General features: G+C 46.8%; 1 protein-coding gene across 2 annotated transcripts in view; it reads left to right on the top strand.

Moving 5' to 3' along the window:
* CPNE9 (copine family member 9) overlaps window positions 1–20966 on the top strand; it is a 560849-nt gene that overhangs the window by 213442 nt on the left and 326441 nt on the right. For both annotated transcript variants that reach the window (XM_063940993.1, XM_063940994.1), the window contains one exon: window positions 11092–11168. In XM_063940993.1, the coding sequence (XP_063797063.1) occupies window positions 11092–11168 (77 nt within the window). The remainder of the gene's footprint in view (window positions 1–11091; window positions 11169–20966) is intronic.

The following is a 20966-nucleotide window of genomic DNA, read 5'->3' as shown; positions in this document are numbered from 1 at the left end:
CAGGGTCTACATATGTTTTACAACATACTCAGGATTATGGCGCAGGCACTATATTTTCGATTACTTCTTCAGTATTATGGCATCATATTTCCCCCCAAAAAAATCACTATAATAATTGCATGGGCAGATTCTGGGTAAGTAAATGCACTGGGGGGGGGGGGGGGGGCAGTGTGAGTCCCACTTGACAGACGGGCCCGTGGGCACACCCATGAAACACCACTGTATATGCTCCATCCTGTACACCCCCTAATCTGATGATCCATGGGTAGGCCTCTTGTGCTCCTCATGGGGTTATTATTACAAGCATCGTCTGATTTTTGCCTGGGGGGCATTTTTGCTCTGTTGGATGCCAGGTGATGATTACAGCACATGCAGAGCTGCGGCTCACAGGAATTGCTCACGTGCAACCTCTAATAAAATGGCAGAAAGAGAATGTTTTGTTTTCATTTCTAATGTGTCGTTCTAATTGTCAAGTGAAGTAATGGAAAACCGTGCGGCGTGCTAATGGATGAGGAGTGCAGCCTGCTATACTGGCAGCAGGACAGAGTGATGACACTACTGTTCTGTCCATGCAGTGTCCAAAACCAACAGAGAAATCTAGGTGTACAAATGCACAGATGTGGCTCAGCCTTCATAGGCGTAATAAATAGTGATGAGCGGGTTCGGTTCCTCGGAATCCGAACCCGCCCGAACTTCAGCTTTTTTTACACGGATCCGAGCGACTCGGATCTTCCCGCCTTGCTCGGTTAACCCGAGCGCGCCCGAACGTCATCATGACGCTGTCGGATTCTCGCGAGGCTCGGATTCTATCGCGAGACTCGGATTCTATATAAGGAGCCGCGCGTCGCCGCCATTTTACACGTGCATTGAGATTGATAGTGAGAGGACGTGGCTGGCGTCCTCTCCGTTTAGAGAAGAAATAGATAGGAGAGTGAGAGTGAGACAGTGACACTTCATTTACTGGAGCTTAGGAGGAGTACTCAGACAGAGAGTGCAGAATTTTGCTGATAGTATTAGTTAGTTATACTAGTGACAGAGTGAGACAGTGACACTTCATTTACTGGAGCTTAGGAGGAGTACTCAGACAGAGAGTGCAGAATTTTGCTGATAGTATTAGTTAGTTATACTAGTGACTGACCAGTGACCACCAGTGCAGTTTTATATTATTTAATATAATCCGTTCTCTGCCTGAAAAAACGATACACAGTGACTCAGTCACATACCATATCTGTGCTCAGCCCAGTGTGCTGCTGCATCATCTATGTATAATATCTGACTGTGCTCACACAGCTTAATTGTGGGGGAGACTGGGGAGCAGTTAGGTTATAGCAGGAGCCAGGAGTACATATTAAAATTAAACAGTGCACACTTTTTTTCTGCAGGAGTGCCACTGCCAGTGTGACTGACCAGTGACCTGACCACCAGTATATAGTATACTATATTGTATTGTGAATGTCTGCCTGTAAAAGTTAAACACACGTCGTGTGACTTGTGTGGTGTTTTTTTATTCTATAAAATAAAAAACTCATTCTGCTGACAGACAGTGTCCAGCAGGTCCGTCATTATATAATATATACCTGTCCGGCTGCAGTAGTGATATATATATATTTTTTATATCATTATTTATCATCCAGTCGCAGCAGACACAGTACGGTAGTTCACGGCTGTAGCTACCTCTGTGTCGGCACTCGGCAGTCCATCCATAATTGTATACCACCTACCCGTGGTTTTTTTTTCTTTCTTCTTTATACATACTACATCTCATTATCATCCAGTCTATATTAGCAGCAGACACAGTACAGTACGGTAGTCCACGGCTGTAGCTACCTCTGTGTCGGCACTCGGCAGTCCGTCCATAATTGTATACCACCTACCCATGGTTTTTTTTTCCTTTCTTCTTTATACATACTACATCTCATTATCAACCAGTCTATATTAGCAGCAGACACAGTACGGTAGTCCACGGCTGTAGCTACCTCTGTGTCGGCACTCGGCAGTCCATCCATAATTGTATACCACCTACCCGTGGTTTTTTTTTTCTTTCTTCTTTATACATACTACATCTCATTATCATCCAGTCTATATTAGCAGCAGACACAGTACAGTACGGTAGTCCACGGCTGTAGCTACCTCTGTGTCGGCACTCGGCAGTCCGTCCATAATTGTATACCACCTACCCGTGGTTTTTTTTTTCTTTCTTCTTTATACATACTACATCTCATTATCAACCAGTCTATATTAGCAGCAGACACAGTACGGTAGTCCACGGCTGTAGCTACCTCTGTGTCGGCACTCGGCAGTCCATCCATAATTGTATACCACCTACCCGTGGTTTTTTTTTCTTTCTTCTTTATACATACTACATCTCATTATCATCCAGTCTATATTAGCAGCAGACACAGTACAGTATGGTAGTCCACGGCTGTAGCTACCTCTGTGTCAGCACTCGGCAGTCCATCCATAATTGTATACCACCTACCCGTGGTTTTTTTTTCTTTCTTCTTTATACATACATACTACATCTCTTTATCAACCAGTCTATATTAGCAGCAGACACAGTACGGTAGTCCACGGCTGTAGCTACCTCTGTGTCGGCACTCGGCAGTCCATCCATAATTGTATACCACCTACCCGTGGGTTTTTTTTCTTTCTTCTTTATACATACATACTACATCTCTTTATCAACCAGTCTATATTAGCAGCAGACACAGTACGGTAGTCCACGGCTGTAGCTACCTCTGTGTCGGCACTCGGCAGTCTATCCATAATTGTATACCACCTACCCGTGGTTTTTTTTTCTTTCTTCTTTATACATACTACATCTCATTATCATCCAGTCTATATTAGCAGCAGACACAGTACAGTACGGTAGTCCACGGCTGTAGCTACCTCTGTGTCGGCACTCGGCAGTCCATCCATAATTGTATACTAGTATCCATCCATCTCCATTGTTTACCTGAGGTGCCTTTTAGTTGTGCCTATTAAAATATGGAGAACAAAAATGTTGAGGTTCCAAAATTAGGGAAAGATCAAGATCCACTTCCACCTCGTGCTGAAGCTGCTGCCACTAGTCATGGCCGAGACGATGAAATGCCAGCAACGTCGTCTGCCAAGGCCGATGCCCAATGGCATAGTACAGAGCATGTCAAATCCAAAACACCAAATATCAGTAAAAAAAGGACTCCAAAACCTAAAATAAAATTGTCGGAGGAGAAGCGTAAACTTGCCAATATGCCATTTACCACACGGAGTGGCAAGGAACGGCTGAGGCCCTGGCCTATGTTCATGGCTAGTGGTTCAGCTTCACATGAGGATGGAGGCACTCAGCCTCTCGCTAGAAAAATGAAAAGACTCAAGCTGGCAAAAGCAGTAGCACCGCAAAGAACTGTGCGTTCTTCGAAATCCCAAATCCACAAGGAGAGTCCAATTGTGTCGGTTGCGATGCCTGACCTTCCCAACACTGGACGTGAAGAGCATGCGCCTTCCACCATTTGCACGCCCCCTGCAAGTGCTGGACGGAGCACCCGCAGTCCAGTTCCTGATAGTCAGATTGAAGATGTCAGTGTTGAAGTACACCAGGATGAGGAGGATATGGGTGTTGCTGGCGCTGGGGAGGAAATTGACCAGGAGGATTCTGATGGTGAGGTGGTTTGTTTAAGTCAGGCACCCGGGGAGACACCTGTTGTCCGTGGGAGGAATATGGCCGTTGACATGCCTGGTGAAAATACCAAAAAAATCAGCTCTTCGGTGTGGAAGTATTTCACCAGAAATGCGGACAACATTTGTCAAGCCGTGTGTTCCCTTTGTCAAGCTGTAATAAGTAGGGGTAAGGACGTTAACCACCTCGGAACATCCTCCCTTATACGTCACCTGCAGCGCATTCATAATAAGTCAGTGACAAGTTCAAAAACTTTGGCCGACAGCGGAAGCAGTCCACTGACCAGTAAATCCCTTCCTCTTGTAACCAAGCTCACGCAAACCACCCCACCAACTCCCTCAGTGTCAATTTCCTCCTTCCCCAGGAATGCCAATAGTCCTGCAGGCCATGTCACTGGCAATTCTGACGAGTCCTCTCCTGCCTGGGATTCCTCCGATGCATCCTTGCGTGTAACGCCTACTGCTGCTGGCGCTGCTGTTGTTGCGGCTGGGAGTCGATGGTCATCCCAGAGGGGAAGTCGTAAGCCCACTTGTACTACTTCCAGTAAGCAATTGACTGTCCAACAGTCCTTTGCGAGGAAGATGAAATATCACAGCAGTCATCCTGCTGCAAAGCGGATAACTGAGGCCTTGACAACTATGTTGGTGTTAGACGTGCGTCCGGTATCCGCCATTAGTTCACAGGGAACTAGACAATTTATTGAGGCAGTGTGCCCCCGTTACCAAATACCATCTAGGTTCCACTTCTCTAGGCAGGCGATACCGAGAATGTACACGGACGTCAGAAAAAGACTCACCAGTGTCCTAAAAAATGCAGCTGGACCCAATGTCCACTTAACCACGGACATGTGGACAAGTGGAGCAGGGCAGGGTCAGGATTATATGACTGTGACAGCCCACTGGGTAGATGTATGGACTCCCGCCGCAAGAACAGCAGCGGCGGCACCAGTAGCAGCATCTCGCAAACGCCAACTCTTTCCTAGGCAGGCTACGCTTTGTATCACCGCTTTCCAGAATACGCACACAGCTGAAAACCTCTTACGGCAACTGAGGAAGATCATCGCGGAATGGCTTACCCCAATTGGACTCTCCTGTGGATTTGTGGCATCGGACAACGCCAGCAATATTGTGTGTGCATTAAATATGGGCAAATTCCAGCACGTCCCATGTTTTGCACATACCTTGAATTTGGTGGTGCAGAATTTTTTTAAAAACGACAGGGGCGTGCAAGAGATGCTGTCGGTGGCCAGAAGAATTGCGGGACACTTTCGGCGTACAGGCACCACGTACAGAAGACTTGAGCACCACCAAAAACTACTGAACCTGCCCTGCCATCATCTGAAGCAAGAAGTGGTAACGAGGTGGAATTCAACCCTCTATATGCTTCAGAGGTTGGAGGAGCAGCAAAAGGCCATTCAAGCCTATACAATTGAGCACGATATAGGAGGTGGAATGCACCTGTCTCAAGTGCAGTGGAGAATGATTTCAACGTTGTGCAAGGTTCTGATGCCCTTTGAACTTGCCACACGTGAAGTCAGTTCAGACACTGCCAGCCTGAGTCAGGTCATTCCCCTCATCAGGCTTTTGCAGAAGAAGCTGGAGACATTGAAGGAGGAGCTAACACGGAGCGATTCCGCTAGGCATGTGGGACTTGTGGATGGAGCCCTTAATTCGCTTAACAAGGATTCACGGGTGGTCAATCTGTTGAAATCAGAGCACTACATTTTGGCCACCGTGCTCGATCCTAGATTTAAAACCTACCTTGGATCTCTCTTTCCGGCAGACACAAGTCTGCTGGGGTTGAAAGACCTGCTGGTGAGAAAATTGTCAAGTCAAGCGGAACGCGACCTGTCAACATCTCCTCCTTCACATTCTCCCGCAACTGGGGGTGCGAGGAAAAGGCTCAGAATTCCGAGCCCACCCGCTGGCGGTGATGCAGGGCAGTCTGGAGCGACTGCTGATGCTGACATCTGGTCCGGACTGAAGGACCTGACAACGATTACGGACATGTCGTCTACTGTCACTGCATATGATTCTCTCAACATTGAAAGAATGGTGGAGGATTATATGAGTGACCGCATCCAAGTAGGCACGTCACACAGTCCGTACTTATACTGGCAGGAAAAAGAGGCAATTTGGAGGCCCTTGCACAAACTGGCTTTATTCTACCTAATACCCCTTTCACATCGCACAAATAACCCGGTACCGACACGGCATATTGCCGTGTCGAACCGGGTCAGTGTGCGATGTGAAAGCACACTGGGCGATTTAGCGGGTCGCCTGACCCGGTAAATCAACCCGGTAAAAAAGAAGGGTTTTAACCGGGTTGATTACCGGGTCAGGTGCGGTGTGAATGGGAGCCGTGTCGATGCGACACGGTTCCCATTCACAAGATAGGGAGAGGCGGCGCTGGAGATGAGCTCATCTACCGACGCCGCCTCCACCCCCACCCCTGCTGCTGCTGCGGCCTCCGTTGTCATGGCAACCGACCCGGTATATTGCCGGGTCGGGAAGCCTGCAACGGAGCGCAAATGCCGGATCCCACCCGGTAAGTACACGTTTGTCTTACCGGGTAGGACCCGGCATTTGCGGTGTGAATGCAGCATAAGTTGCCCTCCCACAAGTGTGTACTCCGAAAGAGTGTTTAGTGCCGCCGCTCACCTTGTCAGCAATCGGCGTACGAGGTTACATCCAGAAAATGTGGAGAAGATGATGTTCATTAAAATGAATTATAATCAATTCCTCCGCGGAGACATTGACCAGCAGCAATTGCCTCCACATAAGTACACAGGGAGCTGAGATGGTGGATTCCAGTGGGGACGAATTGATAATCTGTGAGGAGGGGGATGTACACGGTGATATATCGGAGGATGATGATGAGGTGGACATCTTGCCTCTGTAGAGCCAGTTTGTGCAAGGAGAGATTAATTGCTTCTTTTTTGGGGGGGGTCCAAACCAACCCGTCATATCAGTCACAGTCGTGTGGCAGACCCTGTCACTGAAATGATGGGTTGGTTAAAGTGTGCATGTCCTGTTTATACAACATAAGGGTGGGTGGGAGGGCCCAAGGACAATTCCATCTTGCACCTCTTTTTTCTTTTCTTTTTCTTTGCGTCATGTGCTGTTTGGGGAGGGTTTTTTGGAAGGGCCATCCTGCGTGACACTGCAGTGCCACTCCTAGATGGGCCCGGTGTTTGTGTCGGCCACTAGGGTCGCTTATCTTACTCACACAGTCAGCTACCTCATTGCGCCTCTTTTTTTCTTTGCGTCATGTGCTGTTTGGGGAGGGTTTTTTGGAAGGGACATCCTGCGTGACACTGCAGTGCCACTCCTAGATGGGCCCGGTGTTTGTGTCGGCCACTAGGGTCGCTTATCTTACTCACACAGTCAGCTACCTCATTGCGCCTCTTTTTTTCTTTGCGTCATGTGCTGTTTGGGGAGGGTTTTTTGGAAGGGACATCCTGCGTGACACTGCAGTGCCACTCCTAGATGGGCCCGGTGTTTGTGTCGGCCACTAGGGTCGCTTATCTTACTCACACAGTCAGCTACCTCATTGTGCCTCTTTTTTTCTTTGCGTCATGTGCTGTTTGGGGAGGGTTTTTTGGAAGGGACATCCTGCGTGACACTGCAGTGCCACTCCTAGATGGGCCCGGTGTTTGTGTCGGCCACTAGGGTCGCTTATCTTACTCACACAGTCAGCTACCTCATTGCGCCTCTTTTTTTCTTTGCGTCATGTGCTGTTTGGGGAGGGTTTTTTGGAAGGGACATCCTGCGTGACACTGCAGTGCCACTCCTAGATGGGCCCGGTGTTTGTGTCGGCCACTAGGGTCGCTTATCTTACTCACACAGTCAGCTACCTCATTGCGCCTCTTTTTTTCTTTGCGTCATGTGCTGTTTGGGGAGGGTTTTTTGGAAGGGACATCCTGCGTGACACTGCAGTGCCACTCCTAGATGGGCCCGGTGTTTGTGTCGGCCACTAGGGTCGCTTATCTTACTCACACAGTCAGCTACCTCATTGCGCCTCTTTTTTTCTTTGCGTCATGTGCTGTTTGGGGAGGGTTTTTTGGAAGGGCCATCCTGCGTGACACTGCAGTGCCACTCCTAGATGGGCCCGGTGTTTGTGTCGGCCACTAGGGTCGCTTATCTTACTCACACAGTCAGCTACCTCATTGCGCCTCTTTTTTTCTTTGCGTCATGTGCTGTTTGGGGAGGGTTTTTTGGAAGGGACATCCTGCGTGACACTGCAGTGCCACTCCTAGATGGGCCCGGTGTTTGTGTCGGCCACTAGGGTCGCTTATCTTACTCACACAGCGACCTCGGTGCAAATTTTAGGACTAAAAATAATATTGTGAGGTGTGAGGTATTCAGAATAGACTGAAAATGAGTGTAAATTATGGTTTTTGAGGTTAATAATACTTTGGGATCAAAATGACCCCCAAATTCTATGATTTAAGCTGTTTTTTAGGGTTTTTTGAAAAAAACACCCGAATCCAAAACACACCCGAATCCGACAAAAAAAATTCGGTGAGGTTTTGCCAAAACGCGGTCGAACCCAAAACACGGCCGCGGAACCGAACCCAAAACCAAAACACAAAACCCGAAAAATTTCCGGGGCTCATCTCTAGTAATAAACCCTTTTTGCAAACAGTTGTCTAATGGAAAATATTTGCAAATTGGGATTGCTTCAAACAAGCAAGTAGGAATGTGTGCGGACCTTCAGTGTTTTGTTTTTGTTTTTTTGTTTTTGGAAAAAACCACCCTCAAGTGTTTTGGTTTGGATTTGGTTTTGGACTTCTGGAAAATTGATAAAAACAGCTAAAATCGTGTCATTTGGACCTACTTTTGTTCCAACGTTATTATTAACATCAATAGCATTCATTTCCAGTCAATTCCGACCGCACTCTCCTGTGTGACTTACATTTCAATCAGAGGTGGTCATTCCGAGTTGTTCGCTCTGTAATTTTCTTCACATTGCAGCGATTTTCCGCTAATTGCAGATGCTCAATGTTCGCACTGCGACTGCGCCAAGTAAATTTGCTATGAAGATTGGTATTTTACTCACGGCATTACGAGGTTTTTTCTTCGTTCTGGTGATCGTAATGTGATTGACAGGAAGTGGGTGTTTCTGGGCGGAAACTGGACGTTTTATGGGAGTGTGTGAAAAAACGCTACCGTTTCTGCGAAAAACGCGGAAGTGGCTGGAGAAACGGAGGAGTGTCTGGGCGAACGCTGGGTGTGTTTGTGACGTCAAACCAGGAACGACAAGCACTGAACTGATCGCACTGGAAGAGTAAGTCTCGAGCTACTCAGAAACTGCACAGAGAAGCCTTTTCGCAATATTGCGAATCTTTCGTTCGCAATTTTGATAAGCTAAGATTCACTCCCAGTAGGTGGCGGCTTAGCGTGTGCAATGCTGCTAAAAGCAGCTTGCGAGCGAACAACTCGGAATGAGGGCCAGAGTTCAAAACCAAGGGAAGCTCTGAACTGGGACTCGGTTGTAATTGGATCCCGTAAATTTAACAACATCCAAGTAGTGGAGAATAAGTGCTGGGAAAACAGGAGCGGAACATTGTCACACAGTGCAAATAGATATTGGTGGCAGATCATTTACTTTCACCTATTTTTTCCTCGTATAGTTAGTAATAACACGTTTGTTGTGAATGATGCCCACTGACGACCAGTCAGATTTTTGCTTTCATTTACCTAGCTTTAGAATTGCAAAAGTCCTGTTTTTTTTTAAAAGTACTTCCCATTATGGTTCGTTGTTTACTTTGCCAAGAATTAAAGCCTAGGACATAGGAGGTTACCAATTTTCCACAATATTTAGCATGTTATGATATGAGAATGCTATTGTGCCCACATTTACAGCAACGAATGGTGTGATACACTTACGCAGAGCCAAACAAAACTATATAGATTGATATATACACGGCCGAGTCACATTATTAAGAACACCAGCTAATAGCCAGAGTAACCACCGTGTAAAGCGCGGACGGCAGTTACAACGTTCACCTCTCACATCAGTGGCACGTGGTGCTCCTCAGTTTCCATGTTGGTTATTCGCAATGGTGCCATTTGTCCAGTCACAATACAGCTTCACCGCAGCAGCACGCGAACAGTTCACAAACTGCGCAGAAATACTGCCACCCTTGGCACCAAAGCCGATAATCATCCCATTTTGCTACTCGGATAAATCGCCCGATTTACCCATGACAGCGACTCGCCCTTACCCATTCTTCTCCCATTTACATATCTGACCTTATTTCCCTTTACACTCCCACCCTCCGTCTTTGCTCCACTCATGCCACCACTCCTGCCAACTGATTACTTCCTCCTATCCCTGCCTCCAAGATAACCCACTGTTAAATCCTAACTTCTACCCCATCTGTGTCACCCCTGTCTGTCTGTCTGCCCCTCCCCATCAGAATGTAAGCTCTCATGAGCAGGGCCCTCTCCCCTGATATGCTTTCTCTCTCTTAGACCATTTTCTACTCCATACTCTCTACAACGGCGCCTAGCCCTCGGTTTCTGCCACCCTAATGTCTCAGTGTCTGTTCCTTGATGCAGCAATGTTAATATACCATGTATTTGTCTTACATTGTCTTGTATTGTAAGGCATTATTTTCTTGTCATGCTAATTTGTTTATGTACTTTGCTAGGCACCGCAGAACCCTTGTGGCACCATATAAATATATCAGAATAATATCTATCTATCTATCTATCTATCTATCTATCTATCTATCTATCTATCTATCTATCTATCTATCTATCTATCTACACACACACACACACACACACACACACACACACACACACACACACACACGCGTCTCAACAGCAGTGTAGGCCCCTGGGCAAAGGAATGCACTGGGGCCCCTATCCATCCTCCAGCAGTAGGGGTGGGGGTGCTACCAGCGGCAGCTTTGATGTCCCGCGGGCGGTAGGGGGTGTTCTGTCTTCCACTCAACATGTAGGACCTGGGGCAGTAATGTTTGCTAATTACTCCTTTACTGCACAGTTGATGGGAGATGGGGTGAGCCAGAGAACACTAAACTGTAGAAGGGGGCACTGGGCTGAATGAAGGGGCCCCAGTACATGACTTCCAGGGTGGTAGGGGCTGTTTAATACGGGTGTAGTATGGTATGCCGGCGGTCGGGCTCCCGGCGACCAGCATACCGGCGCTGGGAGCCCGACCGCCGGCATACCGACAGTGTGGCGAGCGCAAATGAGCCCCCTGCGGCACCAAACGCCGACTTATCCATGGGCGACTGGTATAGACTTATGTCCCTGCATCTGGATACCCTTTCCAAGCATGAATCTGTCTAAACACTGCTCTTTTGGGTGGGTGGGGAAAGTTGAGTATGCACACATATAAAATATATGCATTATACAATATACGCACCATCATTACTTCTGTCTGTCTTTGTCCTGCAGGATTTCCTGGGCCAGATGTTTTGCACACTTGGGGAAGTTATTGGGTCACAGAGAAGCCGGCTGGAGAAGCCTTTGACGTGAGTGAAAACATCTGATTTGGTTCTGGTTTGTTTTGTAACTGTAAACATTGCTATACAGTATTTTTAATTATTAACACTTTATTACGGTTAATATGGTCTAATGGCCGGTGCAATTCACTTCCCTAGTCACTGCTGCCTCAAATTATATTATGAGATTTATGGAAAAATTAAGTTGCAAGTAGCTGTTGTTTTCATCTGAAGGAACATAAAGGTTGCCTGTGCAAGGGGTAGGGCAAGTTTAATCATCATTCCCCACTCCCAAAGTCACAGTGAGGGCAAGGCCATAGTGATGCAATTAGCTGAGAATAGAATTACTGCATCCCACCCATTTCACTAGGACATGAGTGGGATACAGAAGGTCTCCCGGGAGCTTTTAGATACTTCCTAAAACTCAGAGTCCTCCCAGACTCTGAGTTTAACAAGTATTCTATAGCTTACATTTGGGCAATCCATGGCTTTCCATTTGTAAAGCTACAAGTCCCAGCATTCCCAGACAACCTCTGGTTTACATCTTACATAGGGGCTTAGTTACATGATCAAAATGCATGTGCAGTAACCTTTTACACTGGTCAGCCGTTGGCTTAGAAAACCCAATATATACTGTAGTGTATAGCTATACACAGGAAACTTGGGTAACTTGAGTATAATAAAACTCTGCAAACACAGAAAACCCTTATATGCTGCAGTTTAGTAACACCAGTCTAAGCTCTGTAATGGAGATAGTCTTAATTACTTCTGTAATTAAGATACACTATAGTTTATAATTTATGCAATTGTACAATAGGCTCCAGTGACCATTCTTAATATGCAGTAAATGTAGATACCTTGCTGTTTGAACATAAATCATTGGCTGTTTGCATCATTTATAAGAAGAGAAAGAACTGTTCTGATGTGATGAACAGGTGTCTGGGAGATTACTTTTATACCAACACTGCACTGGCGTATTTACAATAAGTGCAGTGTGTGTGGTGCACATGGGCCCCCAGGGTCCAGGGGGGCCCACACTGCACACCCTGCACCCATTTTTTTAAATACTCACCTCTCTGGAGTCCCCCTCCAGTGGCAGTATCTCTAATAAAATCTCCGGTATATGGTGCGGAGGCCATTTTTCTGGAGATTTGCGCATGCGCAGTAAGGAAATCTCTGGGAAAATTTCCACTGTGCCATTTTCCCGGATATCTGCACATGGGCACTAGACTCTGGGACAGCGCTAGGGTCCTCTAGTGACCATAGTGCCCAGAGTCTACAGCGCTGCCGGCTAGAGAGGGGTTCAGACGGAGAGTTTGCACATGGGCCTCCTCCTCTCTAGAAACGCCCCTGCAACACTGACAGTATAATGCAATAAAAGGAAACATTAACATGTTCATCGCAAGAAAAATAAAACTCTTGTGTGGCAGCAGCATCATTGCTCTAGTGAACAAAATCTAAAGCAACTGGTGAAGACTAAACAATCCCTATTCACAAAGATAATCCATAGTCCAGTGGTTCTCAAACTGTGTGCCACGGCACCCTTGGGTGCCTCAGGACACTTGCAGGGGTGCCTTTGATTGGTGGTTCAGGACCAATTCAAATTATTTATGATCAATGTAATAGGCAAAACCAGTGCTGGTGGCTGCCAGTCATAACATATGTGGACAAACATAAGCAAATCCTGTATCCCACCACATAACTGACCCTAAGGATGGCATATGAACACAATTTACTTAATTGAAATATTTTTTTTCTACATTTCTCAATAAGAAACTTTTGGCCTAGGGGTGCCGTAAAAAAAAAAAAAAAGTTTGCGATCCACTGCCATAGTCCCTTCTTTCTGGCCACTGATCATGATTACATGAGCTACTACTGATACTTAGCACTAGCTGGTGCCATGCCTAGTGCTGCCCAGGGTGGTGCCCACGGGCAAGAGGTACCCTCATAAAATAACCTCTACAGAAGCAGCCTAAAATTTGTCACAGGGGGGAAATGTTACCCACAGGAAAGGAGTGGTCCAGCCCTGATTCCCCCTTTCCCAGCCCCAGCAGCCACTGGCACATTTTAGCCATCTTGATCATCAGCTTCTCCTTCTCCTTCATGTTGGCTGCTCCTGGTTGAGTGCTGGGGAATTTCTCTGATAGGTCACATGACACTGCATCAAGTCGCGCTCCCTCAGTGAGGCAGGTGTGATAGCTCCTCCCCTTCTTATTTTTACAGTATTATTGTCCATAGTGCGGCCCCGCCCCCAGCTCGAGCCAGTGTCTTAGTATCACAGAGGGGAGGCTGAGCTCATAGATGCCTCACCTCTTCTCTCACCCTGACAGTCAGAGGCGGATTGGCCATAGGGTTTACAGGGAAGATTCCCGGTGGGCCGACGCACATGTGGGGCCTGTTTTGTTTGAGGACATGTGGTCCTTTTTATAGACATAATGAATAAGATGCAAAATAATTTGCATATATGAAAATTACTTTGCCACTTAGCCTGTGATTGCAGATGATCTAGTGCAGGGGTGGCCAAGTGCAGGGGTGGCCAAGAAATCTTGTTAGGTACATCAAAGAGCCGACTTTGAGCCGAAGGCGCACTTGCAAAAATGGGGTGTGACCTTGTGCCTGCTAGGCCACGCTCCGGTATAAAATACATTGAAAAAGCCAGATCCAACATAAAATACAATGAAAAAGTCACTTCTACATCAAATAATTTAAAAAGCCAGATCCGCAGAAAATATATTTAAAAGCCAGATTCACATAATACACTTCAGTTCCCCCATGTGTCACTCCAGCCAGCACCCGCCTGTGTCACTCCAGTCAGCTCCCCCATGTGTATATAGCTCCCTCAGTTCTCAGTCTACGTAGTGCTGCTGCATGTCTGGCTGGAGTGCAGCGGTTTACAGATCTCTTGTGGTTAGAGATGAGCGGGTTCGGTTCCTCGGAATCCGAACCCCCCCGAACTTCAGCCTTTTTACACGGGTCCGAGGCAGACTCGGATCTTCCTGCCTTGCTCGGTTAACCCGAGCGCGCCCGAACGTCATCATCCCGCTGTCGGATTCTCGCGAGGCTCGGATTCTATCGCGAGACTCGGATTCTATATAAGGAGCCGCGCGTCGCCGCCATTTTCACACGTGCATTGAGATTGATAGGGAGAGGACGTGGCTGGCGTCCTCTCCGTGTAGAATAGATTAGAGAGACACTTGATTTACTACTTGGGGAGCATTAGGAGTACTCAGTACAGTGCAGAGTTTTGCTGATAGTGACCAGTGACCACCAGTTTTATTTATAATCCATTCTCTGCCTGAAAAAAAACGATACACAGTCACATACCATATCTGTGCTCAGCCTCAGTGTGCTGCATGATAATATCATCTATGTATATCTGACTGTGCTGAGTGCTCACTGCTCACACAGCTGAATTGTGGGGGAGACTGGGGTGCAGTTAATAGCAGGAGTACAGTGCACACTTTTGCTGCCAGTGTGACTGACCAGTGACCACCAGTATATTGTCTGCCTGAAAAAGTTAAACATACACTCCTGTGGTGTTTTTTTTATTTATTCTATAAACGGATTCTGCTGACAGTGTCCAGCAGGTCCGTCATTCATTATATTATATAAATATTTACCTGCAGTAGTGTTATATTTTTTTTGTTCATCTCTATCATCTTTATCATCTCTATATCAGCAGACGCAGTACGGTAGTCCACGGCTGTGGCTACCTCTGTGTCGTCAGTGCTCGTCCATAATTGTATACCTACCTGTGGTGGGGTTTTTTTTTCTATCTTCTTCATACTAGTAGTTTAGGAGTCTGCTGACAGTGTCCAGCAGGTCCGTCATTATATTATATATACCTGCAGTAGTGATATATATATATTTTTTATATCATTATCATCTCTATACTAGCAGACGCAGTACGGTAGTCCACGGCTGTAGCTACCTCTGTGTCGTCAGTGCCTCGTCATCCATAAGTATACTAGTATCCATCCATCTCCATTGTTTACCTGAGGTGCCTTTTAGTTGTGCCTATTAAAATATGGAGAACAAAAATGTTGAGGTTCCAAAAATAGGGAAAGATCAAGATCCACTTCCACCTCGTGCTGAAGCTGCTGCCACTAGTCATGGCCGAGACGATGAAATTCCATCAACGTCGTCTGCCAAGGCCGATGCCCAATGTCATAGTACAGAGCATGTAAAATCCAAAACACAAAATATCAGTAAAAAAAGGACTCAAAAATCTAAAATAAAATCGTCGGAGGAGAAGCGTAAACTTGCCAATATGCCATTTACCACACGGAGTGGCAAGGAACGGCTGAGGCCCTGGCCTATGTTCATGGCTAGTTGTTCAGCTTCACATGAGGATGGAAGCACTCAGCCTCTCGCTACAAAAATGAAAAGACTTAAGCTGGCAAAAGCACAGCAAAGAACTGCGTTCTTCGAAATCACAAATCCACAAGGAGAGTCCAATTGTGTCGTTTGCGATGCCTGACCTTCCCAACACTGGACGTGAAGAGCATGCGCCTTCCACCATTTGCACGCCCCCTGCAAGTGCTGGAAGGAGCACCCGCAGTCCAGTTCCTGATAGTCAGATTGAAGATGTCAGTGTTGAAGTACACCAGGATGAGGAGGATATGGGTGTTGCTGGCGCTGGGGAGGAAATTGACAAGGAGGATTCTGATGGTGAGGTGGTTTGTTTAAGTCAGGCACCTGGGGAGACACCTGTTGTCCGTGGGAGGAATATGGCCATTGACATGCCTGGTGAAAATACCAAAAAAATCAGCTCTTCGGTGTGGAAGTATTTCAACAGAAATGCGGACAACAGGTGTCAAGCCGTGTGTTGCCTTTGTCAAGCTGTAATAAGTAGGGGTAAGGACGTTAACCACCTCGGAACATCCTCCCTTATACGTCACCTGCAGCGCATTCATCATAAGTCAGTGACAAGTTCAAAAACTTTGGGCGACAGCGGAAGCAGTCCACTGACCAGTAAATCCCTTCCTCTTGTAACCAAGCTCACGCAAACCACCCCACCAACTCCCTCAGTGTCAATTTCCTCCTTCCCCAGGAATGCCAATAGTCCTGCAGGCCATGTCACTGGCAATTCTGACGAGTCCTCTCCTGCCTGGGATTCCTCCGATGCATCCTTGCGTGTAACGCCTACTGCTGCTGGCGCTGCTGTTGTTGCTGCTGGGAGTCGATGGTCATCCCAGAGGGGAAGTCGTAAGACCACTTTTACTACTTCCACCAAGCAATTGACTGTCCAACAGTCCTTTGCGAGGAAGATGAAATATCACAGCAGTCATCCTGCTGCAAAGCGGATAACTGAGGCCTTGGCATCCTGGGCGGTGAGAAACGTGGTTCCGGTATCCATCATTACTGCAGAGCCAACTATAGACTTGTTTGAGGTACTGTGTCCCCGGTACCAAATACCATCTAGGTTCCATTTCTCTAGGCAGGCGATACCGAAAATGTACACAGACCTCAGAAAAAGACTCACCAGTGTCCTAAAAAATGCAGTTGTACCCAATGTCCACTTAACCACGGACATGTGGACAAGTGGAGCAGGGCAGACTTAGGACTATATGACTGTGACAGCCCACTGGGTAGATGTATTGACTCCCGCCGCAAGAACAGCAGCGGCGGCACCAGTAGCAGCATCTCGCAAACGCCAACTCTTTCCTAGGCAGGCTACGCTTTGTATCACCGCTTTCCAGAATACGCACACAGCTGAAAACCTCTTACGGCAACTGAGGAAGATCATCGCAGAATGGCTTACCCCAATTGGACTCTCCTGTGGATTTGTGGCATCGGACAACGCCAGCAATATTGTGTGTGCATTAAATATGGGCAAATTCCAGCACGTCCCATGTTTTGCACATACCTTGAATTTGGTGGTGCAGAATTATTTAAAAAACGACAGGGGCGTGCAAGAGATGCTGTCGGTGGCCAGAAGAATTGCGGGACACTTTCGGCGTACAGGCACCACGTACAGAAGACTGGAGCAACACCAAAAACGCCTGAACCTGCCCTGCCATCATCTGAAGCAAGAAGTGGTAACGAGGTGGAATTCAACCCTCTATATGCTTCAGAGGTTGGAGGAGCAGCAAAAGGCCATTCAAGCCTATACAACTGAGCACGATATAGGAGGTGGAATGCACCTGTCTCAAGCGCAGTGGAGAATGATTTCAACGTTGTGCAAGGTTCTGCAACCTTTTGAACTTGCCACACGTGAAGTCAGTTCAGACACTGCCCGCCTGAGTCAGGTCATTCCCCTCATCAGGCTTTTGCAGAAGAAGCTGGAGACATTGAAGGAGGAGCTAACACAGAGCGATTCCGCTAGGCATGTGGGACTTGTGGATGGAGCCCTTAATTCACTTAACAAGGATTCACGGGTGGTCAATCTGTTGAAATCAGAGCACTACATTTTGGCCACCGTGCTCGATCCTAGATTTAAAACCTACGTTGTATCTCTCTTTCTGGCAGACACAAGTCTGCAGGGGTTCAAAGAACTGCTGGTGAGAAAATTGTCAAGTCAAGCGGAACGCGACCCGTCAACATCTCCTCCTTCACATTCTCCCGCAACTGGGGGTGCGAGGAAAAGGCTCTGAATTCCGAGCCCACCCGCTGGCGGTGATGCAGGGCAGGACTGGTTTTTATCTGACATGCCTGCGTTTTTTCACACACTCCCTGAAAACGGTCAGTTGACACCCAGAAACGCCCACTTCCTGTCAATCACTCTGCGGCCAGCAGTGCGACTGAAATGCTTCGCTAGACCTTTGCGTGAAACTACATCGTTCATTGTAATAGTACGACTCGCGTGCGCATTGCGGCGCATACGCATAAGTGCCATTTTTTTGCCTGATCGCTGTGCTGCGACCGAAATCTGCTAGCGAACAACTCGGAATGATCCCCTTTGCCTCGTTCCCTCGGTTCCTGAGTCTGGCGGGAAGTCCCAAGCCGGACTCTGTACCAGGCTCGGAGTGTGAAGTTCGGGGGGGGGGGGGGGGGGGGGTTCGGATCTCGGAGATCCGAATTCACTCATCTCAAATTTTTACACTGCAATTTAGATTTTAGTTTGAACGCACCCCACCCAAATCTAACTCTTTCTGCACCTGTTATATCTGCCCCACCTGCAGTGCACATGGTTTTGCCCATTAGCTAACAAATTTGCTGCTGCGATAATAAAGAATTAATTCAGATCTTAACAGTTTCTTATATAGCGCAGCATATTCCGTTGCGCTTTACAATTAGAACAACAGTAATAGAAGAAAACTGGGTAAAAACAGACAGACAGAGAGGTAGGAAGGCCCTGCTCGCAAACTTACAATCTATAAGGAAATAGGCATTTATACACAAGGATAGATGCTACCTATTGCATAAGGGTCCACCAGATTACTAGGTTCTTAATGGGTTGTATGATATGGTCACCCAGCAATGTTGGCCAAGGGTCAGGAGGGTGTGAGAGTAAAGAAAGATAAGATATGTGATGTTATGTGTACTGTACAGAGAGGCTGTAACTGGATAGGGAAGCACTGAAGGTTATGTGGGTGGGTCTGGAATTTGATAGGCTTGTCTGAAGAGGTGAGTTTTCAGGGGACGCAGAGTTGACCCTAGCCAATTTGATGCCCTAGGCAAAAATTTTGCTGCTGCCCCCTAGCACCGCCGCTAGTTCTGCATCTGACCCAGCAACACTCGGGCAGTTGGGCCCAGCAGGGGGTTACCCTGTGGGCCAGGTCAACCCTGCATAATGCCCCACTGTAATTCCCATAATACACATGATTCCACACAGTAATGCACCTTACACATATGCCCCACATTAGTAATGCCCATAATACACATAATTCCACACAGCAATTCACCTTACACATATGCCCCACATTAGTAATGTCCATAATACACATAATTCCACACAGCAATTCACCTTACACATATGCCCCACATTAGTAATTCCCATAATACACATGATTACACACAGTAATGCACCTTACACATATGCCCCACATTAGTAATGCCCATAATACACATAATTCCACACAGCAATTCACCTTACACATATGCCCCACATTAGTAATGTCCATAATACACATAATTCCACACAGCAATTCACCTTACACATATGCCCCACATTAGTAATGCCCATAATACACATAATGCCACACAGCAATTCACCTTACACATATGCCCCAGATTAGTAATGCCCATAATACACATAATGCCACACAGCAATTCACCTTACACATATGCTCCAGATTAGTAATGCCCATAATACACATAATTCCACACAGCAATTCACCTTACACATATGCTCCAGATTAGTAATGCTAGTAGCTTTTTAAAAAATAAAACTTACTTTTGCTTTCTGGTGTGCTTGCAGTCAGTGTGTGCGCCCATGCAGTTCCCTAGATCTGTAACTGCGTTTTGTGAGATGGGGGTGGCAGGATGGGTTCACACACCCGTTAAAGGGGCACCCGTACAAGGGATGTGACCTCACAGGGTATGCTGTCCTTTGCAAGCCTCATCCTTTATTTTAGCTTGCTGGTTGGACACAGATGGCAGCAAAGTCCAGATACTGCAATACTTGCTGGTTATACAAAAAGACCAGTATCAAACATGTAGCAACTGTCCGTTCTCTTCACTGTTCAGTTTGTTTGCTGGTGTCTGTTACTCTCTGCAACTGCATGCCCTTTATTTTATACTGCGGGAGCAATATGCTCTGCTTTCCAGTCTGACACATCTGAAAGTCACGCTGCACTGACGTTCCATATAGAAATAGCGCAACGCAATTTACTGACCACGTTACAGTGCTGGATGGCAAGCGAATTTTACGGCATGGACTGACAGAGAATTAAAGTGTGGGGAGAACACTGCCCATGTTATATGCCTGCAGACACCTGGGGTTTGCACAGGGATAAGGGACACAGGATGGCAGGGTACCCCTCCCCAATGTGCTCAAGCAGTATAGGTGATGTCAGATTTATGTGGAGCAGTCTTCCACAATACACATGTGGTATCATAAGGAGCCATCCAGTAATAACCTTTTATAGTCATTGAAAATGTCACAGGTCCAGGAATTGCAGTTACTGGGCTTCTGCTGTCTAAGGTCTCACAAGTCAGGGGCATTCAAGCATGTCGGAGGGAGTTCAAGGGACAGTGGGCATTCTATTTGACAAATGTAAACAGCAGTTTATACAAGTACTGATTGAATACATTTAGAAAGTAACAGATAGTTTGCAGACTGTCCCTCCCAGCATGAGATACTGCAAGGACATACTTGGATGCCCCTAGACATGTTTGGATGCCCTAGGCAAATGCCTAGCATGCCTATAGCTAAGGCTGGCTCTGAGGGAACGTTTAAAGGTTTGGAGACTAGAGTCAAGTCTTATTGTGCATGGGAGGGCATTCCACAGAGTGGGTGAAGCCCGGATAAAGTCCTGTAATTTTGAGTGTGAACTAGTAATGCGTGTGGATGAGAGAAGCAGATCTTGTGCAGAGCAGATTGGTCGGGTAGGGAGATATTTTGAGATGAGTGAAGAGATGTATGTTGGTGCAGTTTGGTTAATAGCCTTGTATGTAAGTAAAAGTATTTTATATTTAATACAGTAGAATACCGGTAACCAGTGGAGGGACTGACAGAGCGGATCTACAGACGATGAACGTCTAGCGAGGAAGATTAGCCTCGCAGCTGTATTCAAACCGGATTGTAGTGGTGAGAGCCTATGTTTGGGAAGACCGGTCAGGAGACTATTACAATAATCAATGCGGGAGATAACGAGAGCATGGATTAGAGTTTTTTCTGTGTCTTGTGTAAGATATGGTCGTATTTTGGATATGTTTCTTAGA

The sequence above is a fragment of the Pseudophryne corroboree genome, chromosome 9 (assembly GCF_028390025.1).
Source record: "Pseudophryne corroboree isolate aPseCor3 chromosome 9, aPseCor3.hap2, whole genome shotgun sequence".
Classification (NCBI taxonomy): domain Eukaryota; kingdom Metazoa; phylum Chordata; class Amphibia; order Anura; family Myobatrachidae; genus Pseudophryne; species Pseudophryne corroboree.
Note: the sequence above shows the minus strand (reverse complement) of the source record. Positions and strands in the feature narration are given on the sequence as shown.